The following is a 21,916-nucleotide window of genomic DNA, read 5'->3' as shown; positions in this document are numbered from 1 at the left end:
AGCACTGCAAACAATTCAAGAGGTGAGACATTTTCAGAGTTAAAATATGTGCAAACATTTTATTTCTTGGATTCCAGCAGTGCTAAATTCATCTACAATGAGATTCAAATGCACAATGGAAATAAACGTATGTTGTGCAATGTGTGCCTTAAGGCACGGCATCTACTGTACAGGAGATAAACATCAACAGTCATATTGCACTTGTACCCATCGACAGAGAGAGGGAGGTTAACAGCCTGCTTGATCACTCAGCATTGGCCACTGTGGACAGAAATAAACACTTCGTGTGTTGAGTGCAACGCTTCACAAATGCTGTAATTCCTGAATTAAAAATAGCAACGCAAAATTTATCAGCATAATCATACAGGCACATACAATAACATTTTTTTTTTTTTAAAAAAGAGTCGGTCTAATGCATGGTTGTAGTAGTGAATGCAGATGAGCAAATTCTTATATAAAAAAATGGACATCACAGTCAATCCTTTTTATAAAAGTAACCCACACTCTGAAAAAGCAAAAAGCTCAAATGAGATCACAACCATGCAACAACTCAATGTACTTAAATTAGACAATAAAATACAGTTCATCTAAAATCAGGGATATTTAACACATATAAAATATGAGACGCCATAGTCTTGTCACATCTTAACTTGGCCCCAAAGAACCAGTGAGTTTGCTACAATTAAAGCTCCATCAGCTGTCCTGGACCATGTCTATTCGTAGCTACCCACCACACATAAGAGCAGGGGAACCACTCTTTCACACCATGTTTCATTCAAGTATCTCTGTTGTATGTATTATTTTTACATTACTTGTTGTACTTGGAGTGTGTTGACAAACAGATTTATAGAAATTCGGTTAAAGCACAAGACAAAGCAGTGACCTTCTCCAGTGTGGTTATTTTTCTTTGAATCCTCCCGTTTTTACAAAGAAAGGATTTATTTGTCAGTGTCAAATTAAGTCAAATGTATCACTTTAATGGTTGAGAAAAGTATCTCTATTGAACCAATACACTGTTCTGTTTTGTTTTCTTGTCTGCTCATGAAAATCTGCCCTAATGTGATGCGTTTATTGCTTTCTGAAAGGAAGTAGGAATAATTATTCTAATCACAAATGTACCCTGATTAACAGAATATAGCATGAACGCTTTAAATCATTTAAACTATGAGCAAACTTTTCAACACTATGTGCACCAGGACTGAATGTCACTTCAGGATGAAATTGTGATTCATTGTAATATTCTGTGCAAAAGAAATCTTAAATCAAGAGGTTCTCTACCAGAGTTCTTTAGTTTAACAGCAGCATCTTTACTCTCTTCATGAGCCATTTTCCAGTGTTGACCTCTGAACGTTAGCGAGTGCAGGAGTGTGAGGGCACTAGGACGAGTTAGACATGGTCAGGGCAGAGGAGTCAGCACTGCGAGGGTCCTTCACCCCGATGATAAGGTCGTTGGTTCTCCGAGTGCCTTCAACGAGAGAGAGCACGTCCTTCCTTTCAACTATGTGGCCTTTTGCTTGGAGCAGTTCCACGTCTTCATCCAAAAACTCAGCTACAGGAGAAAAGAAAAGTAGAAGAGGGATAAAAACACGATCTCTGGAAGGCAAGGCTTCCCCCACATAAACATGTTGGTTTTTTAAAAAAAAAAAGACATTCGGGACAGACTTGATGAATGCGACTGAAAGATGACATGTTTTCTCTCATCTTGGTAGATCAGATCCAATGTTCCCAAATAAAAACAGAAACATCAGATTTTCTGCTTCCTACAGTTTTATTCTGGATGCATTTCCTGATGCGCTCCAAACAAATTGGGTCTTTGCTCAGAGAACTCCTACACAAGTTAAAATATTAATCTCTGCTACTGCAACACTACATAAACTCCACAAAGTGAAATTAGCTTAATCAATGAACCTTTGACGAGCATAATGTATAAAAAAAAGCAGATGTATTTCCTTATCTGGGAGAAGAGATGTACTGCTGATAGCATGACGGGACAATTGTACCAATGACACTATAGAATAGAGAAACCAGCTTAAAAAAAAACTCACCGTCCACCAGGAGTGTGTTGGGCTGCAGCTGTGGGTGAAGTCTCCCAGAAGCTAAACTTTCACTCATGTTTTTACGAGAGGACAAAACGCTCATCAGCACCTGGGCAGGATCAGAATACAGTCATCAGCATTTATAACTAAACCACAAGGGAGAAAAATGGCAGAGTGATTTCTGTGTGATTTCTGGATCAAATGAAATAAATATAAAATGTAGTGAAATGAAAACCAGCCCTCTTTAACTGTCTCATCCACAAACATAACCTTGAGGTAGTCAAGATCACTGCACACACCAGCCACCAGGGGGTGATTAGGAAGCTTTCGCTGCACTTTTTGGGGATTTGCCATGAATTACATAGGAAAACTAAACCACATTTGCTAATGCAATAAGTAAAAATACAATCTATTACTTTACCTGTGCTATGCCACTGAGTGCTTTTTCTCCATTTGAGGATCCAACAGCTACATAAGTGCCACATAAACCCACAGCCGGCCTCACTGCTGTGGGCATCAGGAAAGACATGGGCCTTTTTCCAGCCTGGAGGCTGTTATGCTGAATCAAGAAGATGACAAACAACAAAGACGTCAATAAGAAATAAGAACCAATGTGAAAAATAAATAAGTAAATCATGGAAATGTAAGTACAGGATTGGGTGACGAGTTCAGTGTTTTGTTAGGCCAGGAAAAGGCGAGGATCTGGCTATTCAAAAGGATTCCTGAAGGAGTCACGATCCCACTCCCAAACGGTTTGTTCAATGAGCTGAAACAAGCAGGAAAGTGAAATCAGTTAAAACTGTGTTGATCGCCTCTTAACTGCTGCAATTGGCTTTGACAGCTTCAAACAGCAGCTCAAATGAAGCAGGAGATACCTCATGACGGACACAATGTGGTCATCTGGGCCCATGACTGTGACCTGTGCAGCTGCTGCATCGTCCTCCAGGGTGAACGGCGTGGTGTAGTGGCTGGCAGGAAACGCCTGGGTGTCGTTGATCATCTGGCGCAGCAGGGAGGCCTGTGGTTTACTGAGAGGTGGGTACACCAGAAGGTTAAACTCAGTGAAGATGCAACACTGAACTATGCTGTACGATATTAAGGGAATGTGATGTTATTTACCTCAGCATTTTAGAAACAATCTCTGAGACAGAAGAGTCGTACAGGGGGTCTCCCAGCTCACTGGCCATGGCCAGTGCTATCTTCACAGCCTGGAAAATATTGAAAATTATTCATAAAAAACACACACACACACACACACACAAGCGATTTGAGTACAGGCATGAAAAATCACTGAGTAATACCTCCGCGATCAAGTGAAAGGTGTTGTTCCTGGGCGCCTGGCTGGTGATGTTGAAGCCCTCGAGGATGTTGAGCGCAGTGATCAGGGCGACTCCGGCATGTGGGGCCGGGGCTGTCATCACAAGATTTCCTGAAGGAACACGAAGAGGTCGTAAGACACCAGGATTAACTGTTTCTACATGAGAAAAAGTAAAGTGTGACAGCTGAAAGTAGCGCTGTGCAGTGTTAGTTTTAAAAAGTATTAGTTATAGTTAATAGTAACTAAGTTACAATATTTTCAAAGTAAATCACTTGGCAAAGTAACTATTGCGTTACAGACATTTTAGACATTTTTTACCCTGATAGATGGTCTCTGCTGGCTTCTGTAGGACTGTGCTGTAATTCCCAAAGTCATCCTCTGTGAGCACGCCGCCTTTCCCTTGTGCCTGTTCAAAACGGAGTATGGGGTATGTCGCCACATCTCAGTCACCTCAATAATGTCCATGTTTATAACAACAGAAAAAACACCAACAGAGCCGGAAATGTTCAGGTTGAGGAAAGAGTAAATGGCAGCTTATGTATGTAGGAGTTGACAGCTACCAATGTCTGGAACATGAAGCTCAAAGCGGAGCTGAAAGTGAGGAATGTTTAACTTAATGGGAGAAATTAGCAATGTGACAACCATGAATTGTCTGTTTATGAGTCATTCAGCACTGACATGATGGAGAATTCATGACTAATTATATAATTGTCCATGGAAACTGAGCTAAAAAAAAAGTGTTGTTCTTACTGCTGATGCCATTTCCTGTGCCAGACTCCCACTGTAGAACTGCGATATCCCGTTATCTGCGACAGCATCCAAAATAGCTGCTAAATCGAGGCGTCTGGTGAATAATCCCGGAAGTGGAGCCTGGCCGTTTGGGAGGAACAAATCTCGAAAAGCATCGGTCATGTTTTGGTCCTTCACTTTAGCCAGAGCTTCAGCTATAAAGACATGACAAGAAAATATTTACATGTTAGCAAAAATACTGTGGCTGGAAATGAAACTGTTTGGATACATTTTGCTGTTACCTAAATCATGGGTGACGTTGAATCCATTTCTGGCCACATCTGCTGCCAATGTAACCACATCTTTCCACTGCATCCTGGTGAAATCAAACGTCATGAAAGCCAGAGTGGGTTAAAGATGCTTAAAGCTCATGAAAACACTCTCATCTGCTCTTTGAAAAAAAAAAAGCTCCATCAAATGTCAATAATATCACAAACGTATAAAACATCTTGGTCCTCTGCACAGCTGAGGCCTCTGAGTCCTGATAATCACACTTCATCCATATGATTGCGGCTTAATGCTCTGACAAGAAACCAGTCTTTATTCTAAATCCAGTCGTGGCACATGGAATTGGAACGAGAAGAAGGCAGAGGGGGGCAAATTGGGGCTTTTCCCTGTCAGATGTTTTTTTTTGACCCGATCTGCCACGAACAGCTGTTTACAGAGTGTGTGTGGACGGGTGGGAGGGGAGGTACATGTCCTGCAGGCAACAACAAAAAAAAAAACATATTTCAAAGAACAGCAGGGAGTGTTAGCTGCTTGTCTATAAAGAGAAAATAAATCAACATGGACATTAGAATGTGATTCTAGGAAAAAAACTGAGAAAGATCCGAGGAGCAAATAGACGCAGCTGAAACTGAATATCTGAAAATGAATATCTGTGTAACTGAAGAGTCAGTCCTCCTCCATTTGAATAATTAATTACAAAAATCTAACCAAAGTGGGTTCAGGGGAAGATAGTGGCTAGAATATTCAGTGGTTGCTGAAGTTGCTTGTTGCATTCCCATGTAGCAAGCGCCATACAAACGCAGACGAAGCCTTCCTCACACACAGATCACACAAAAATTATTAGGAAGACAATGAATATTTGAAGTGCAACTTCTTTTGGGTGGAACATCTAACATGTTTGTGCAGTTTTTGGCATTCAGTTAAAAGAAAGTCAAAACTCAAATAATTTAAAGGACTTATGCAGCTCTGTCTATCAGAGAGAAATGCTGCATACATTTAATGTTCACTACAGTGTGAAAATACAGATTGTGTTTTAGTTATTTAGTCAATTCGAAAGTTAGGAGTGTAACAAAAAAGAGGAGATACACAAGATCCAGATGCCTGCATGAGGGCTGCAGCTATTTATAACATGAGAACAAGTAGAAATTAGCAGGGAGTGATAATTACAGTACCTGCCATAGAGCTGGTGCGCCTGATGCAGCCCACTGAGCATGCCCGGTACTCCCACCAGAAGGCCAGGCTGTAAATATAACATGAAAAGGGAGCATATGTTAACCTGTCTCAGTAAACACTAAAAATACTTCAGAAACTGTCCTTACATTGATCTGAAGGTTTGTCAGCAGCATGTCCTCATGGAGAAGTGACGGCGCTGTCTCCCTGAAATCAATGACTCTCGTCTCACTCTTACGGATGTCATGTACCAACATGACTCCACCACTGAACACAAACAAAACAAAAAGCCATCTTCAGAAAAGTCACCGAACATCACTAGTAGTATTTACAAGCAGAGACGCGTTTGTTTTTTTTAACTCACCCTCCGATGCCAGAGGTGTGAGGGTGAATGATTCCCAGACACAGTGCAGAGGAAATAGCCGCGTCCACACTGGAGCCCTGCTTACCCAAGACGTCAAAGCCGAGGGATGTACACTGAGCTACATCCGTCACCACTGCTCCTTGGTTAAAGATCTGAATAAACAAAACAGAGGATTCTATGGGAGGGAGGTTAAAACGCAGGTACAGATGCATAATCCCATAATCACCTGTGCTACTTTAGGAGGATTCAAACTGTTGCAATAAGTACAGCCACAGAAAAACTCATCAACAAACCCCACCTGAGGATCTCCGACGTAGATCTGCATGATGAGGGCTATGGTGACCCCCGTGGCGAAGGTGAGGCAGGCTGTGATGATGACGGTCAGTCTGTCTCGCTGACAAGCACAGTCCTCATTAAAAGGGTCTCTGGTGGTCTCCTGCAGGGACGCCATGTCATGGCTTGCTAAGTCTGAAGCAGAGGAGGGGAGACGCTGGAGCCGCGCCGACCTCAGAAACAAATCTGGATCTAAGATACACATGAAAAAAAAATTGGATTGTGTTCATTTACAACAATAAAATAAATATATGACTGACAATTATGTTTGTCACTTATTAAGCAGGTTAAACAAGCTCATCTAGCCCAAAATGGAGTCTACATAACAGCGTTAGAGCAAAGTATTTCGCTCAAGTAAATGTCGGACAAGCCTTGAAAATGTACAAATTAAAATAAGCAATTGTGTACTTGAACGAGTAAAATGTATTAATTTTCTTGGCATCCAAATTGATGAACATTTAAACTTCAGCAAACACCTTGATTACCTAACAATGAAACTATCTAAGTATGTTGGCCTTCTTTTCAAGGTGAGACATTTCCTTCCCCTTGAGGCCCTTCTGACTTTATATAGGTCCATATTTGAACCCCATCTAAATTACTGTAACATCACATGGTGTAATACTTACCCAAGTCACCTCCTAAAATTGCAAGTTCTACAAAAGAAGGCTATAAGAGCCATTTCTTGGGCGAAGTATAACTGTCCATCGAACCCTCTCTTCTATAAACATCAGCTTCTGAAACTCACTGAGTGCAACTTATTTCACAATGGCTGTACCATGTATAATGTCGTGTATAGGTTAAACTCTGTCAGTTAATTCCTATTTCTACCCCCTCTCATGACTATAACACAAGGGGTAAATCACTGTTAAAGGGTAAAAATAGGAAGTTGAAATGCACTAGTTTTAGTGTAACATGTAAGGGTCCACAGATTTGGAATGAGCTGAGTGAAGACCTTAAAATGTCTAGGTCTTTGCCCATTTTCAAAAAGAAACTTAAACTTAATCTCCTTCAAAAATATAATGGAACCCCGATGAGCTGACGGCTTATTTATGTCCTCTGAAACCCATGAGTATTCTGTATGCAATAATATATTGATGTGTGTTGTATTGTTGCCATGTGCAGGTAGGATTAGTGTAGGGTAGGTAATAGCTTAGGTAACTGTAGGTTGTATGTGATTTTCTGTGTTTAATGCAAAATTCTCCGATCTTAATGTTATAGGGCCCCGCCAATAAGCACTAGTCTGCTTCCAAGGGTGTCCCTAGTTACAAAATTATTGTTTCTCAAATTACTGTATGTCTCTATGTGACATTGTCATTTTGCAATTTGTAAATTTGTAATTTTGTAATAAACAAGATTGATTGATTGAAGTAGCGCAGCGTCTGTCTGACCTGTGTCTTGCTCACTCAGGACATTGTCATCATCTTTGCGAGATTTCAAGGTGTTTTCGGCAGACGTCACGTCGTCCTCTGGGAGCCGGGGGAAGCTGGTGATGCTCATGTAGTCCACGGGAGAGTAGGCGCTCCCCAAGGTCGTCTCTGGGTTGGCATCTTTATCCACCACGATTCCACCTGGGTATGCCGCCACGATTTCCGGTGCTGGGTTGTGCATGATGGCTGCTGATGAATCCTGCAGTGATTCAGTCGATAAATGTTGGAATTTCCAAACTCCAGCTGTCTCAAAGCACTTTACACTGTTAGTCAAAGTCACACATTCATGCACCAATAGTGACATGAAAGGTGCTCAACCTCCATCAATAGATACTCAAACCTGATCTACTACAGGTTTGCAAATTCAGGGTTTTTCTTTTTAACTGGTGGGCCGTGAAAGCACTGAAGGCGGTCTATGAGAAGTCAATTACAATAAATTCACACACACATGAAAATCTATGTTCAGAGAGTGTAATTAATTCTAGTACAGAAACATATTTTGAAAAAGTTCTACGAACTGCTCTAGATTAACCTTGGCTCATAGTTGTTGTACCATGGGAGGGTGTGACACCTTATTAACACCTTAGTGAAACAGACCTTAACAAAGCAGAGCAATGATTTGATTTAAAGACATTGCTTGCAATTTGTTGTCATTGCCAAATGCCTACATTAATTATCATGTATCTGGTCTGGTTGACTGAGGATATTAGATGTGAAATTACCTATTATGTGGTATATTCGATCTGTTATCTGCTTCTTCATGTTTACACTGTAGAAGGAGTGGCTTTTCTTTCTCATTATCTCCCATCAGGAGAGTCAAGGAAACGAATGTTATTCTATCCTTCCGCGAGGATAAATTACACCCAACTTATTAAAGCCAGAATTTAAAATAAATAAATAAATTAAAACTCTGAGGCAGACGCACCTGACTTACCTGAGATGGCACACTTCTCCAGCAGGGATTAAGCACCTTTATTACAGGATCGTGACAGCTGTTTCCTCAAAGGGATTTTTTTTTTCTTCTGCTAGTCCATCACAGTTCTGAAAGTGAGACCTGCAGAGAGCGATAATAAACCAGTCTGAGAAGGAGCTTCAGAGGAGAAACACGTATCCAACCCTGAGGCTAGTTCCTTCGTGCGTTTTACACCCACACCCACCGCAAATACTCCAATATAATTATCTGGACGCAACGCTAGCATGTCTGTGCCTGTATATGTACGCTGCGCAGGAAGAAAAAAAACCGATAATATGGGAAAAGGCTGTGTAATTACGAGTTAAAACCTAATATGCCGTAAAAATACAAGCGCATAGGCAGCTTGCAGGTCGCCGCTCTCCGCCTCCTCCGTGTCCGGGTGTAAACAGCTAACACACCCCTCTTAATGCCGCTTAGCCACGCAGAAATAAAGAAAGAGCTCGGCACGGAGCTAATTTCACCTACCGGCGTCGTTAAATGCGTGGAGTCTGGATGAATGGAGAATGGACGAAGCCCCCTGCCGGAGATGGGGGCCGGTTTGGTTGTGAGGAGGAGAGGAGGGCAGGTGAGGCGCGCGCTGCTCTCATCCGACCTCCCGAATCACTGCTCGCGGCGCCGCTCGGGGAAGTTAGCTTTACACAACAGGTCGGATCGACCGGCCAGACCAGTCCGCAACTGGAATTTCAAAGCGCTCGTGTGAATTGACCTGCTAATGTAAGAAACCAACGGCCACTCGAGGTGGTTCCATTAAGTATATTTTCCCAGACTCGTTCATAAAATCCACATCTCTGCGGGCTTGCGGGACCACCAATGTGAAGCTAACTTCACGCCACTCGGGTCTCCAGGCCTGGGATTTCTCTAAAATGTCATATTTTCCTTTAAAAGCAATTAAAATCTTTGCATTCTCACAGCGATATTACTGCTCGCTTTCTTCGCCACCACAGTCCTCAAATGTAGGTGAACTGAGAAGAGTGGATAGACAGGTTACAGCAGGTGCAGATACTCCGGGCCCCTCCCCGCTGCTGGAGAAAAGAGTTTCAGGTTACAGCGTGAAAGACTCGTTTGACCCCAAAAACCTCTTCCTGATCAGCTGATCAAACACTACCTACTTCAGACAATCCAATTTTATCTGTAGTGATCAGTACGGTCGGATAAAAGTCTTTAACTTTAAGATTTACTGTGCTTTCTTCTTTGTTTTCCAGAGTATAAGGGATGAAAATGGTTTTTTTTTTTTTTTGTATAAATGTATATAAAAAAAAGTAAGCATGATTACATCAGTACCGTAAAACTAACCTGTCTCACGACGGTTTAATCCAGCTCACGTTCCCAATCCAATGCTTGGCGAAAAAAGTTTTATAATGTATAAAACTTACAATCTCAACATAAAGCCAATTTTAATTGTGCCATTTTGGTGTAAAGTTCAGTGAAATGCATCATAATAATTATAATATTAATAAAAATTATAATTATAATAATAGGTCTATAGCTGTTGTAATAGCTGTTGTATTATGCATGCTTTCACAAACTCACCCTGACAGTCGACGTTGATGCTAGTTTCCTTGCAGTATCTTTCATGGCAGTATGATCGATATCTCAGCTCGGGCCTGTGTTGTGTTCTTGTTGCTACTCTTAGGAAATTGTTCATAGAAATTCCATGCTTTTTTGGAAGTATTTACAATTTACTTGGTGGTTTGGTGGGCCACATTAGAGCCTCTTCTAGGTAGGTTTTGGCTCATGAGCCTTATGTTTGACACCCCTGTTCTGAAAAAAAAAATCATTCATATTTTACTTTTTCTTCTGCTTATAAAAGGTAGTGTATAACACACCAAAATCACTCAGTTATCTTTATTTTGTCCCCAAAAATTCCTTATTTGTTCTGTAATCCAATTACGAAAAACTTCACTTTAGTGTAATCTCATTTTCAAAAAGAAAAAAAGTGCATGCAAACTCCTCATAGAAAGGTCCGGCCATTATTTGAACTACATCTATGTCTATTACCTACATCAGTAGTGTTGTCATGCCCATTAGTCTGCTCTTATTTCTGTAAGGCAAAAGTCTAAATTCACAGATCAAGGTAAAAGTTTAATGTATAATCTACAATAAACACGCAGAGCTTTTGATGAAAATATAACCTCCGATTAGCCTGCTTTCAAAGCAAATCCACTTGGGTTTTTCATCAAGAATGTTTCCCAGGTCCAGATTCAGATGCAGGCAGATAAAAAGACCAGAATGTTGAATAATCGTCTCCTTCAATTTGGGAACATGTATCTTATAAATGGAAAACTCACACCCTTCAGGTAAATTCACATGTTAAACAAGATGCACAAGGTCATCTCTGCTGAGGAGATACAGTATAATGGAATTATCAGTGAGCTTTACCTGATGCTGTGATAAATACAGATGGATGTGGCTGAAGGACAGAGACCTGAGGAGACCAGGTGGAGGAGGACTTAATTCTAATAATGAATAATAAAACCCCTTACCTGCTGAGACCACACCACTGAAAAGTCCATCAGTCAGCGCAACAAGCCACAGAAAGTACAACAAAACATTAAAATTTCTCTACTAGAAAGTAGAAATTGGATTTGAATGCTGCTGAGGTCTGGACTTGTATGATACCAGTGATGGACACAACTGTATCATCACGTATTGTGTGACTGTCATGAAGTTAGCATTGTTAATTTGTAACAAATGTGAAAAAAAATACATTTTCCAAGATGTTCCCTTTCCTCTTAAAGGGATTAAAATGATGTGATGAAGATCATTTCCACCTGAGGTCAAGAGAAAAATAAGTGAATAAATTGTGCGATATTAGATTTTTCTTACGTAATTCTATATTTTGCTTGTGTCTTGGGACTGCAGAGTTGTGGAGTTGTTTGCCCTCTTGAGTCACAGGGAGCGTATCCCTGGTTTGAGACTGGGTGTGTGTTGGGTGAGTGTGTGGAGTTAGTGTGCATGTTGTTCTTGTGCAGGTTTGGGTTTGTTATATTGTTTCTTCTGTGACGACGCAGTCACGCCTGAGGATCACTGCAATGTCTCGTTGTCTGGTACGATTTCCCTAAATATAACTGTCCAGGTCTCTGCAACCATTTCACATTTGAAATCGAGGATAGTTCCCTTTTGAATGTGTGAATTTTTCCAGAAAAAAATAATGTTATTAAAATAATGACACAAGATTCAGGTGTTAACCTGAGAATTTATTGATGTTGTTACTTTTTTTTTTCCTTTTTGGTGGCGGGTATCTGTGTTTTCTGAATGGATGCTGGATAACCCATTCGATGATTTTTTTTTGCATAGGTCTTGCCTGTCAGTCCAAGTTTAGGGTTGGAAAATTGGTACATCACATAAACCATGCAGAAATAGTGAAAGGCACAAATCACCAAATATATCAGATACACCGATGTTTTATATTCTATATATTTCTTTTTTTATAGGGAGAGAGGTGTACTAATTCAGATGTAATATGGGTGAAACCCCAAATGTTTTTAAGCTGCCATTATTTCAGGGCACAACATAAAACATACGAAACTCCCCAGACATTCAATGCTTTTCATTTAAAACATCCTATTATTGAACGACTGTTCTAATAACTATATGGGAAAATACAAGCATATGGTAGATTTTTTTTTTTTTTACAACACATTTCATTTCTTTTTTTTTTCTTTAAATATATGAACTATTTATCTCCTGCCTCACACTGCCCTTGTTCACACCCCTCTCGTGAAATAGGCTCGACACATTGGTTAATCACTCCCTCTCCCCAATTCCAGATACTTCCACTCATAAAACCACGACTTTCCATGATCACACACAGCATACCAAAGACACGTTTCCATTTTACATGACACTGGTGAGAAAGGAACAAAAAACAAACAAACAAAAAAAAAGTAAAAGGGAAAACATGACATGTTTGCAGTGGCAAGTGTCTGTAGTGCTTCTAGCATGCACACACATACACACATGTACACACACACATGTCTGTGATCTCTCATTATTACCCTGTTATATATTCTTTTTTGTTGTTTTTTTTTTCTATTTCAGAGGCAGAGTCTAACCTCGAGAGTGTGGAAGCCTAAACAGAGATCAACACGTGTCCCCATGTGTGTGTGTGTGCTCACGTCACTACAGAACCATTCACTGCACTGGATGAATCCACATAAATCAAAGTCATCTTCACAACGGAAATAGCAATCGTGTCATAAATTAACATATTCTGAATAAAACACAGTAATTTAAAGGATTATTGACAGAAAATAAAATTTTGTGGTACTTGATTCAAGGGAAATCAAACGATCTTAGATCAAAAGAACACATTTTTAATTTTAAAATAACAAGAAATGAATGAAGAGACTCTCAATCTGTCTTGTAACCCACCAGCACTGATGTACTGAAACACAGCAGGTGCTGAGTGGTCCCTCTGGAGGGCAGTGTTTTGCCTGTATGGCACATTAACACTGAGTCGAGTGCTGTTTTTCTGGTGCTCTCAGCAGAACGGGACTGAAGTTGGGGCAGAGACGCCACCTTTGGCCACTGAAATGCCTTCTTAGTTAGAAAATGAGCATAGAGGTGAGGCAAAGAGTGGATTCTCATCAGTCCCACTGGACACAATGTTGTGGACTCAACTCCTGAGAGGCTTTGACATCTAACGGAGCATTATAAACAGTTTCAGAATATTTACAAGAGAAACTAATAAGAATTTTTTTTTTTTTTTAAGAAAGAGTTTCTAGCATTTAGCATGTCAGTACACTTTCCCACACGCAGTCTGAATCAAAACAAAATTAAAAGGAAAAAAAAATCACAAAAATAAAACAAGCACACAGCACACCGCTAAAATTTCCGACTCACAAAAAGAATGACAGTGCAAACTTACATCCATGTCTCAAATAATTTACAAACATTAGTATACACTTCAGCACCATTGTTTACTATTGTTGTAGAATACATATCAGTAAGCTAGATTTTTAAGTGGACGCTGTTAGAGCTTGATGTGCTAACAAGAAAGAGATAGACAAGGATGGAGCGGATGTTCGATCACGCTGTGATGATTGTGTTGAATGTGGGGGGAAAAATGCTTCATGTTACGCATCGAGGAAATGTTTTTCTCCTCCCTCCTGACAACTGTCCTCCATGACGCCAGTTACTTTTTAAGGTGTAAGAAAAGTGTCTGACATGTGGATGGATCATATGTTTTTGGTCTTCTCATGGATAACACAGAATCGCAGCACTCAGTGTAGATGAAAGGGACTGGTGTGTGCTGGGCACATGTCTTAAGTTTGCAAACTACGCATGTAATGATCATCATCATGCGCTTCAGGTTTCACAAGTACTTTTTTTTTTTTTAATAACTTGTTGAATTAAAAAGCCAAACGAGCGCTTTGTCTTCGAGTGCAAAGTGGGAACAGCTTTCTCTTTTGGTGGAATCATGCGAAAGGAGACTGCAACATAATGCTACAACTTATTGGAGAAAATAGGTTAATAACACTGTAACAAAACAAAATAAAGAGTTCCAATCATTACCGCTCTGCACTTACCGTAACCTGCCGTGATCTGTAACCCAAAGGCATCTTTTACTGCATCCATATTACTTAGATGCAGAAAATTGAAGGTGACCTTATATGCCTGTTTATAAAATGAGTAACTAATTCATCTTCCTAGAAAAGTCACTTGAATATGCAAAACGCTGTTGATATTCTCAGTGTTTTCCATTGAGGTGGGATGTTGAATTCAGAAAACTCAGTTTCAGGCTGCTTCAGGGGTTACGAAACACTTTCCTGCAACCTTTCCTTCCTAATTTTATTATTTCTTTTACTCTTTAGTCTGTTTTGCTCATACTCTCACCACCATCTACCTGCTCTTCTCCATCTGAAGGTTAGAGGAGAGAATTCTCACACGATGCTTCCTTTGGGGTTTCAAGCCATTTACATGTTTGCAAATGTGGCTGAACAGAAACAAATGTGTGAATTCCCCCACGCTCCAACCTCACCACGGTATACCTTTCCATGAACAAAATAAATCCCATTTTGAAAGAAGGTTCCATAAATGAAAGCTTTGCAGATGTGTGGAGCTGTGCTGACTGTAAAAACGCTTCCTCGCATTGTTTCCACCAGAAAAGTCAGATTCACCAGTCACATCGAAGTACATGTCGATTTTTCCGTTTTCAGTTAATCACTTGCAAAATTAACTATTATAGAAATATAAGTCTTGAATTAACAAGAACAAATACATACTGAAAGAAAGAAGAAGGAGACTTTGATAAGTGCAGAAAATTATTAGAACTCAACGTTTTTGTTGCACTTTGACATTACGATTACTACAATGTATATGAATATTTTAAAGACTGTTTAAAATTCTTGTATACTGCACTGGGGAATAACTATGAAATAGGTTAGCAAGGATCTACTCAGAGGGCTTTTCACCAGCAGAGTCGGGCATAAAACTACAATTCCAAGCCTGTTTGTGCCAAAAACTCAACCCAAAAAAAAGCAACTGCTCTACTGTCATCTGAGTAATAATGCAAGATAATATGCAGCAACGGAAACCAATATGCTGTGGGTGGATATTTGTCAGAGTTGACTATGTGTTCCTAATGCCCTCAGAGTGACGCCCCGTGGCTACCGGGGAGTTCAGTGGCAGAAGTTGCGCTTGCTGGGCTGGTGGAGGAAGGTGTTTCTGGCGTGAGCCGCGTGGCGAGGGACCTGCTCGCGGGTGCGGTTTTGGCGTTGGATGCGATTGCGGGCCAGATGGCGCCGCTCGACGCGGGCTTTGCTACGCTGCACCCGGGCCACCTGGGTGACCTTGGCCAGGGCTCCGGCCTGGGCGGCCGCTCCACGGCTCACCCGGGCGGCGCCCCGAGCGGCGGGGACGGCGGCGGCGGGTTCGGCCACCCTGCTGTGAGGGCACAGAGAGAGGAAGACATGGGTTTGTTGCGGTTCTGCTGACTCTGGAAAAAAGCTGTTATCGGTCGAGTCGAGACTTCCTACCTCACGCTGCTCGTCAGACTGACGACGCTTTCCTCTCCCACCGCAGACAGGTTGCTGTTGGAGAGCATGGACAGATTGTTGGGCGAGACGTAGACGGACATGCTGGGGTGCTCGATGAGCAGGTCCTCCATCGGGCTGGCCTCTGCCGTGGCTCCCTCTGCAGTGAAACAGGGGGGAGGGGTGACAAACCAGCTCTCATCCATGCAGCCTCTCTCTGAGCCTGCCCTACTGCTACCCCCGCTGGCCCCACACTCACTCCCAGAGCCCGGGGACTCCGACGGGGTGGAGGAGGGCGTGGACAGTCTGGCTCGCCTTGGCAGGGTCACGGGTGACGTGGCACCCATGTCAGACGGACTGGTGCTGGGGCAAAGTAGGGGGTCTGATGATACCACTGCACCCTGCGCCCGGCCTTTATGTGTCCTGCGGCGCTTGTGTGGCGGGCGGGGAACGGGGGCCGGACACTCAGTCCTGTTTTGTGTGTTTTGGTGATTGGATGAGGGACTTTCGGATGATGACTGTGCAATCTGCGGGGTTCCCGTCTCATCTTCCACCTGCATCATGCACTCTTCTGAGCGCATGGCAGAGATGAGACCAGGGGGTGGAGCAGACAGATGTTTCAGACAGGAGGGGGATGTTGTCCAAGATTATGCAAATGTGGCAGATTTGTTTTCAAAAAGCCATGCGGGTTGAAGTGGATCATTTTAAAGGGATCACATACGCACGCGCACGCATACCAGTGTGGGGAATGTAAGGGTGTTTAAACAAATTGAAGGAAGGTAGGAAGAAGGGGGGGTAAGGAAACACAAAACATAAAAGAGTCATATCATTAGTGGTGTTGACCCTCTAATTATGGCAGTGACATAATGTTTGTCTTGACTTTGTGTATTTGTTCTCATGTTTTTTTTTTTTTTCCTTGCTGGTTTCCAAACAAGCACAAAAGCAAATTTGTCCTGCTGAGTCAGCTTTGTCATGATCCCGATCATAAACAAAGTGAAAGGACAAGCATGTTGACAGATAATCACGTGTTTCCGTCTTTTGACGGACAACACTTTTCACTTGGCAGCCATGTGGATGAGCAGCAGTGCCGGCGTCGAGCTACGCCCAAACTGATTTGTCACCCCACTCCAGCATTCCCGCCATTATTTCTCCACTGCCAGTGTTAGTCAGTGGCACACACATGCAAGCAAGACTGCAGACTTCACTGGAAAGGATTTTCCTAGAACGCTGTGTGCACTAAAAATACCACGTTTAGCTGTGGCCAACTTCCCCAGACTGGCTTCAGGAGATTTAATTCAACATGATGGACAATTCAAGCAGTCTTTTAAATATGTTAATCAAATCTGAGCGATAGGTTGACTGGCCTATCGCTCAGTGCTGCCAAAACTTTGAAAAAAAGTATTTAAGCCAGCTTCATCTTTGTAACTACTCCAAATCTATACAGCATATGAGCAAATTAGATATTTCACTGAAGCCAGGATACAAATTATTTCACAGTCAAGTCTCATTTTATTCAATTTATTTAGGAAATGAAAAATTATTTCATAAATTATCACTTTGCTGTGATTTAAAAAAAATCTGACATCAGTCTATTTCAGGTCTCTCTGACTCACCAGGCAGGTTGACGAGCATCCATCCCTCCTCGTCGGCCTCCGTCACACAAGGTTTGGGCCCCTTCAGGTCAGCCGACACCTCCTCCACCTCTCCAAACAGCAGGTTGCTCAGACGTTGGAACATCGCTGCTTCTGATGTCAAATGTCGATGACTGGTGCTTTTTTTTTTTGTCTTTTTTTTTACTGTTGTACACAAATAAAAACTGTAGCTGCCTTTTTGAATTTCTTACTTATATCTAATATTAGTTGTTGTTTTATGCTATTCTTTGTCTGATTTCTTTAAGTATCCTTTTCTCCACTTGAAGCCTCTTGCAGGATCTTGTTTGTATCGACCAACAGGGTTGGGCAGGCTTCTGTAGTGCAAATGTAAGGTTTCACTTGGTTTAGAGCAAAGGCCTGCAGAAAGGGGACAGAGAAATAACAAAAATATAATTAATGGTTGCAAAATAACATTGTTTCTCCTTTAAAACAAAACATTACTTCTGACCACAAACCACAGTTCATTAGACAAAGACTGCACAGTAGACGGTTCTCTGAATTATTTCTATTACTGTATAAATGAATTAATAATTAATTACAGCAAAAAAAATACCTGATTAAACTTCAAATCAAAACCTAAATTATCGTATAAGTTACTCATGCAATGTTTTATTTAGTTTCAATATCTTAGAGTCTTACAATATTTGAAAAGAAGCCCACAGTTTGCTCTTTTGGCCTTTTGAGGACAACATAACTGCACACACTTGTTTCTGGCCACCAGGAGGAGTTTTTTTTTTTAAATCAAGCTTTTAAGGTCTCTTCTCTTTTCACCAACAGCTGCTGGAAGCTGCGTCATGCTCCAAGGCCAGTGACTGAATTTGTATTATAATCACATGTCGATTGTTGGTTGTGTGATGATTATAAAAATGGATGCGATGGAGCCAAGGGTTTCTGTCATGTCCTGCTGAGCTGAGAAAGGCTGTTTGTTATTAGTAAACAGTTGCAGGCATTTCTAAATTGGTTTGGCACTGACTCTAAACTCACTAGTCCAACAACTAAATACATTTCATTCCTCAAGGACAATCAAATTAGGAATGGTTACAACTCAGATTATAATATACTGTAATTGAAATCTAGGCCATTCCATTATTATGACCTACATGATGAGATAAAACCGGTGCCAATTATGATAAGTTTTGTTTGATGTTGAAAGAATCAAATCAGCAAGCAGCTGATCAGCACAGTGTTAGACCAGATAGACAGTTAGAGAAGACGAGGAGGAGCCATGGGGAAATGAGTTGATACAAAGAACCATTCAGATTCAAGTCAAACTATCTATGTGTGCACATGTTGAAATGATAGAGGGCGCTAATGCAAAGGACAAGAATCAGACCTGAAGCTGAACCCACTGATGTCATGTTAAACAGATTTCTGAACTGTCATGGCCTCTGAGACAAACATCTACCTGTTTAAAGATTGACGGCGTTATTGATTTAAACTCTGTCACAGTGCACAATGAAATGAGAGGCCACTAAGTGCAGATAAACCTGCAATACTTCTGCAATTTGCTGATTCACATTTAAATATCTCAGGCTATATTATGTTGTATTCTATGTGTTCTGCTATTCTTAGAGTTGTAAGGATTTTTAATTGAGTCATAACTGATTCTAGTTTATAAGTCTGTTTAAAATGCAACCCCACAATCATAAAAAGTGAAGCTCATTTTGATTTTTTTCATTAAATAAATGATTGTGATTAGAAAATATGTGTACCGGTAATGATGGGCACACATGGAAAAATGTGAAAGCTGTGTGAGAAGGGCTCGTGGAGCTGGGAAGCATGGGGCAGACATGCATGGATGCCTGTTGGGAAGCTGACACTTTTTTCTCCCGATTTGGAAAATCACCATGGTGACCAGAAACACAATGAATAGACACATCAGGATTGCAATCGTATGAGTGCAAGATCCGGGGGCTTCTTTTGTTGTAAAAAAATCCTACAAAGTTTAATAATATCCTTGTCATTATCTTTGCATTGGTGCAGATACTTGAATCAACATCACAAAGTGAAGAGAAATGGGTTGAAAAGACAAAATATTGAAGCATGCCATTAGAAACACAAAAATTGGATTTGGAAACAAGAACTGTGTTTTAATTGTTAAGGTTGTTGAGTGTTGTTTTAACTTCCACAAAAAACATTTTTCAAAAGAGACTATCAACAAACATACTGTGGTCCATTCTCAACACTGAGACTTTTTTAATGCGTTCCTTCTCTAATAAAACTTAAGTCATGAGACCGTGACAAATAAATTCAGATAAACAACATGACTGTGAGAATGCCTCAGGGTCTTCTTTGAACAAAGGTGAGGAAGAGTCACAACACACACACACGCTCAGGATGCAGGACTGACTTCACTGATAAAAGCAGCTTTTTATCAGTTTTGGTGCTTGTGGTTCATTTCGGGCTATCTAACTTATGTAAATATAGACACTGATATCAACTAAAAATCCCAAATGATAAACACTGATATGACTTATGTACTAGAGGAAAGACTTGGTGATCAGAGTTTAAACACTACAGAAGCACTGAAGGTTGTTCTTTGGTGTTTTGGGGGATCCACAAGTTTAAGAGTGTGATTTGAAGTAAATCAGGCTTAGTGTCACCAAAAATTGTAACTGTTTAAATCCCCCAAAGTGGAGAGTTTATAGGGTTACAAATACAGCAATTTCATGCCATTTTAGTCGTTGACGCTTTCCTTAGGTAGCTTTTTAATGCTCATGTGAGCATGTTACAACAAAGCAATGAATGTGAAAAACTATTAAGTCTGATAGGACATATGTTTATCTTCAGTTTTTATACAGAGACAACCGAAAAATGCATTTTAGGATTTGGGCCTGTCTGATTTAGTGTTATGATGTCTCCTAAATAAACTATTAATACAAACTGCAGCCATCTGACAGAGAGTAAATATTCCATATTATTTTAACTAAAAGCATAATAAAACACATGACAGTCCCACTGCAGCTCAAGTCTTTACATGTGTTCACTATGTGCAATATTTAAAATGGCCCAATGCCATCTTTAGTGAAGAAAGCTATTCCTGAAGGACTTCAGATTAGCTGGTCTCTTAAAAAGGAGACGAGCGCGGTGGGCGGGGCCTCGCCGTATGAAAACAAGACGCGCGTGTCGTCACGCTACGTCACTGACGCTGTTTTGTGACCGGAGGGGAAAAAAACCCCAACCGAGACACAAACAGTAGAAAATATTAGATATTTACTGCCGTGAACAGACATCCTTCCTGCATTTAGCAATGCAATGCGGGAAACAATCCGGATGTAAAGAGCCGTCTGTGTTGACCGCGATAGTCTGGAGTTGAATCCATGATGAAGAAAAGCGTATAAATAAATAAATAAATAAATAAATACGCAAACGCTGCTCGAGACGGCTGTGTATTTAAAGACACTCGGACTTTGGATGAAAAGCTCAACCTCGACAGCCGAGGGGAGACATGACTTTCACTGTCGGTTATCCAGGTTAAACATGAATTATCCGTATAAGCTCTCCAGCTGGAGGGTCAAAGCAATGACAGTTGTGGCTCAGCGACGACGGACGACGACTGGACCGGCTGCTGTTTCTTATTTTGAAATAATTTTTTTAACAAGACTGCATAGGTTGATGTATTCGACATCAAATAAATAAAATTCCAATCCAAAGAGGCCCGCCTGCAACAGAATCGTCAACATCCGCCATCGACTCCACATCAGCATTTGGTGCAATTTGCAAAACAACGACCGATGGTGTCCGGGAGGAGGGAAACGGGCTTTTTACAGGCTTTTCGAAATATAGGACGACACATCGACCTAGTTAATCTGTTCGCTTTGGGCCGATGGATTGACTGCTATCAAATTTATTCGTGACCTAATAATAGGTCATCACTGAATAACGCAGAGCAGATCTATGCAGGGAAACCTTCACAGACAAAGCCATGTAAAGCTTGTAAGATTGCACATATATGCTGTCTTTTCCCTACAAAATCTATGAGGAATGCTGCAGGTTCACTTGCACAGGACGTAAATACACCACCCGAGCAAACAATTTGGCATACATCACAGTTAGAACTGATTCAAAGCAAAAATAAAGAATGTCTTACCTGCCTTTGCAGCACTATTCAAGTTGTAAACGAGATCTCACACACAGTAGAAACGACAACTCTTAAAGCATAGCTTTAGATAGCCTTTACGTGAGGTAGTTATAACACCATAATATAAAAATAAAAGGCTTTCTTCTCAGAAGAAGGGCTTCGTGTAAAAAATATTACACTGATGATTTCAGATCATAACATCTGCAGCTTTTTCCTCCTCTTCCTCGCTATTTTTTTCTTCTTCTTCCGCTGCAGGTTTTTCTTGTGTTTATTGCTGCCTCCAGCTGATCCTCGGATCAGAATGTGGAACGTACAAAACAGCTGATTGTGAGATCACAATACTCGAGGCCACGCCCCCTGGCCCGCCCACCCCAAACGAACCGGCCAATCAGAATATTACACCCGCCACAGCCGGGCCTCTAGGTAACAGGGTGGGGGCTGGGCAAGAAGGGCTGTCAACCTGCGGCCAGGGCTGGAGGGGGAGGGTAAACTGACCCATCGCATAGCCCCAGATGCAGGCGGCCCACAACAAGTGGGAATAAATATCTGCTGACAGCAAACCCATTAA

At 41.2% G+C, this 21,916-nt stretch overlaps 2 protein-coding genes across 6 annotated transcripts; both read right to left on the bottom strand.

Moving 5' to 3' along the window:
- Positions 1–47: 47 nt before the first annotated feature.
- On the bottom strand, positions 48–9,305 carry ggt7 (gamma-glutamyltransferase 7). Of its 2 annotated transcripts, none has more exons than XM_030118270.1 (17): positions 9,104–9,305; positions 8,591–8,719; positions 7,627–7,864; positions 6,204–6,430; positions 5,906–6,057; positions 5,691–5,808; positions 5,544–5,611; positions 4,386–4,459; positions 4,105–4,298; positions 3,673–3,760; positions 3,338–3,465; positions 3,156–3,244; positions 2,912–3,064; positions 2,688–2,802; positions 2,458–2,595; positions 2,046–2,145; positions 48–1,549 (listed from the first exon to the last, which is right to left on the bottom strand). In XM_030118270.1, exons 3-17 carry the CDS (start codon positions 7,844–7,846, stop codon positions 1,377–1,379), a joined length of 2,037 nt encoding a protein of 678 aa, XP_029974130.1. In that variant the 5' UTR covers positions 7,847–7,864; positions 8,591–8,719; positions 9,104–9,305; the 3' UTR covers positions 48–1,376. The 2 variants fall into 2 exon arrangements, with proteins under 2 accessions (XP_029974130.1, XP_029974129.1); XM_030118269.1 differs by having other exon boundaries at positions 8,600–8,719.
- Positions 9,306–11,862: 2,557 nt separating this feature from the next.
- Positions 11,863–21,663, bottom strand: tp53inp2b (tumor protein p53 inducible nuclear protein 2b). 4 transcript variants are annotated; one of them, XM_030118419.1, is made up of 5 exons: positions 21,358–21,663; positions 17,229–17,624; positions 15,875–16,186; positions 15,619–15,775; positions 11,863–15,526 (listed from the first exon to the last, which is right to left on the bottom strand). In XM_030118419.1, exons 2-5 carry the CDS (start codon positions 17,350–17,352, stop codon positions 15,262–15,264), a joined length of 858 nt encoding a protein of 285 aa, XP_029974279.1. In that variant the 5' UTR covers positions 17,353–17,624; positions 21,358–21,663; the 3' UTR covers positions 11,863–15,261. The 4 variants fall into 4 exon arrangements, with proteins under 4 accessions (XP_029974279.1, XP_029974277.1, XP_029974278.1 ...); XM_030118417.1 differs by having other exon boundaries at positions 15,619–16,186; XM_030118418.1 differs by having other exon boundaries at positions 15,619–16,183.
- Between the last annotated feature and the right edge of the window lie 253 nt (positions 21,664–21,916).

Source organism: Salarias fasciatus, chromosome 20 (genome assembly GCF_902148845.1).
Source record: "Salarias fasciatus chromosome 20, fSalaFa1.1, whole genome shotgun sequence".
Lineage (NCBI taxonomy): Eukaryota > Metazoa > Chordata > Actinopteri > Blenniiformes > Blenniidae > Salarias > Salarias fasciatus.
This window is presented reverse-complemented; position numbering and strand designations above follow the sequence as displayed.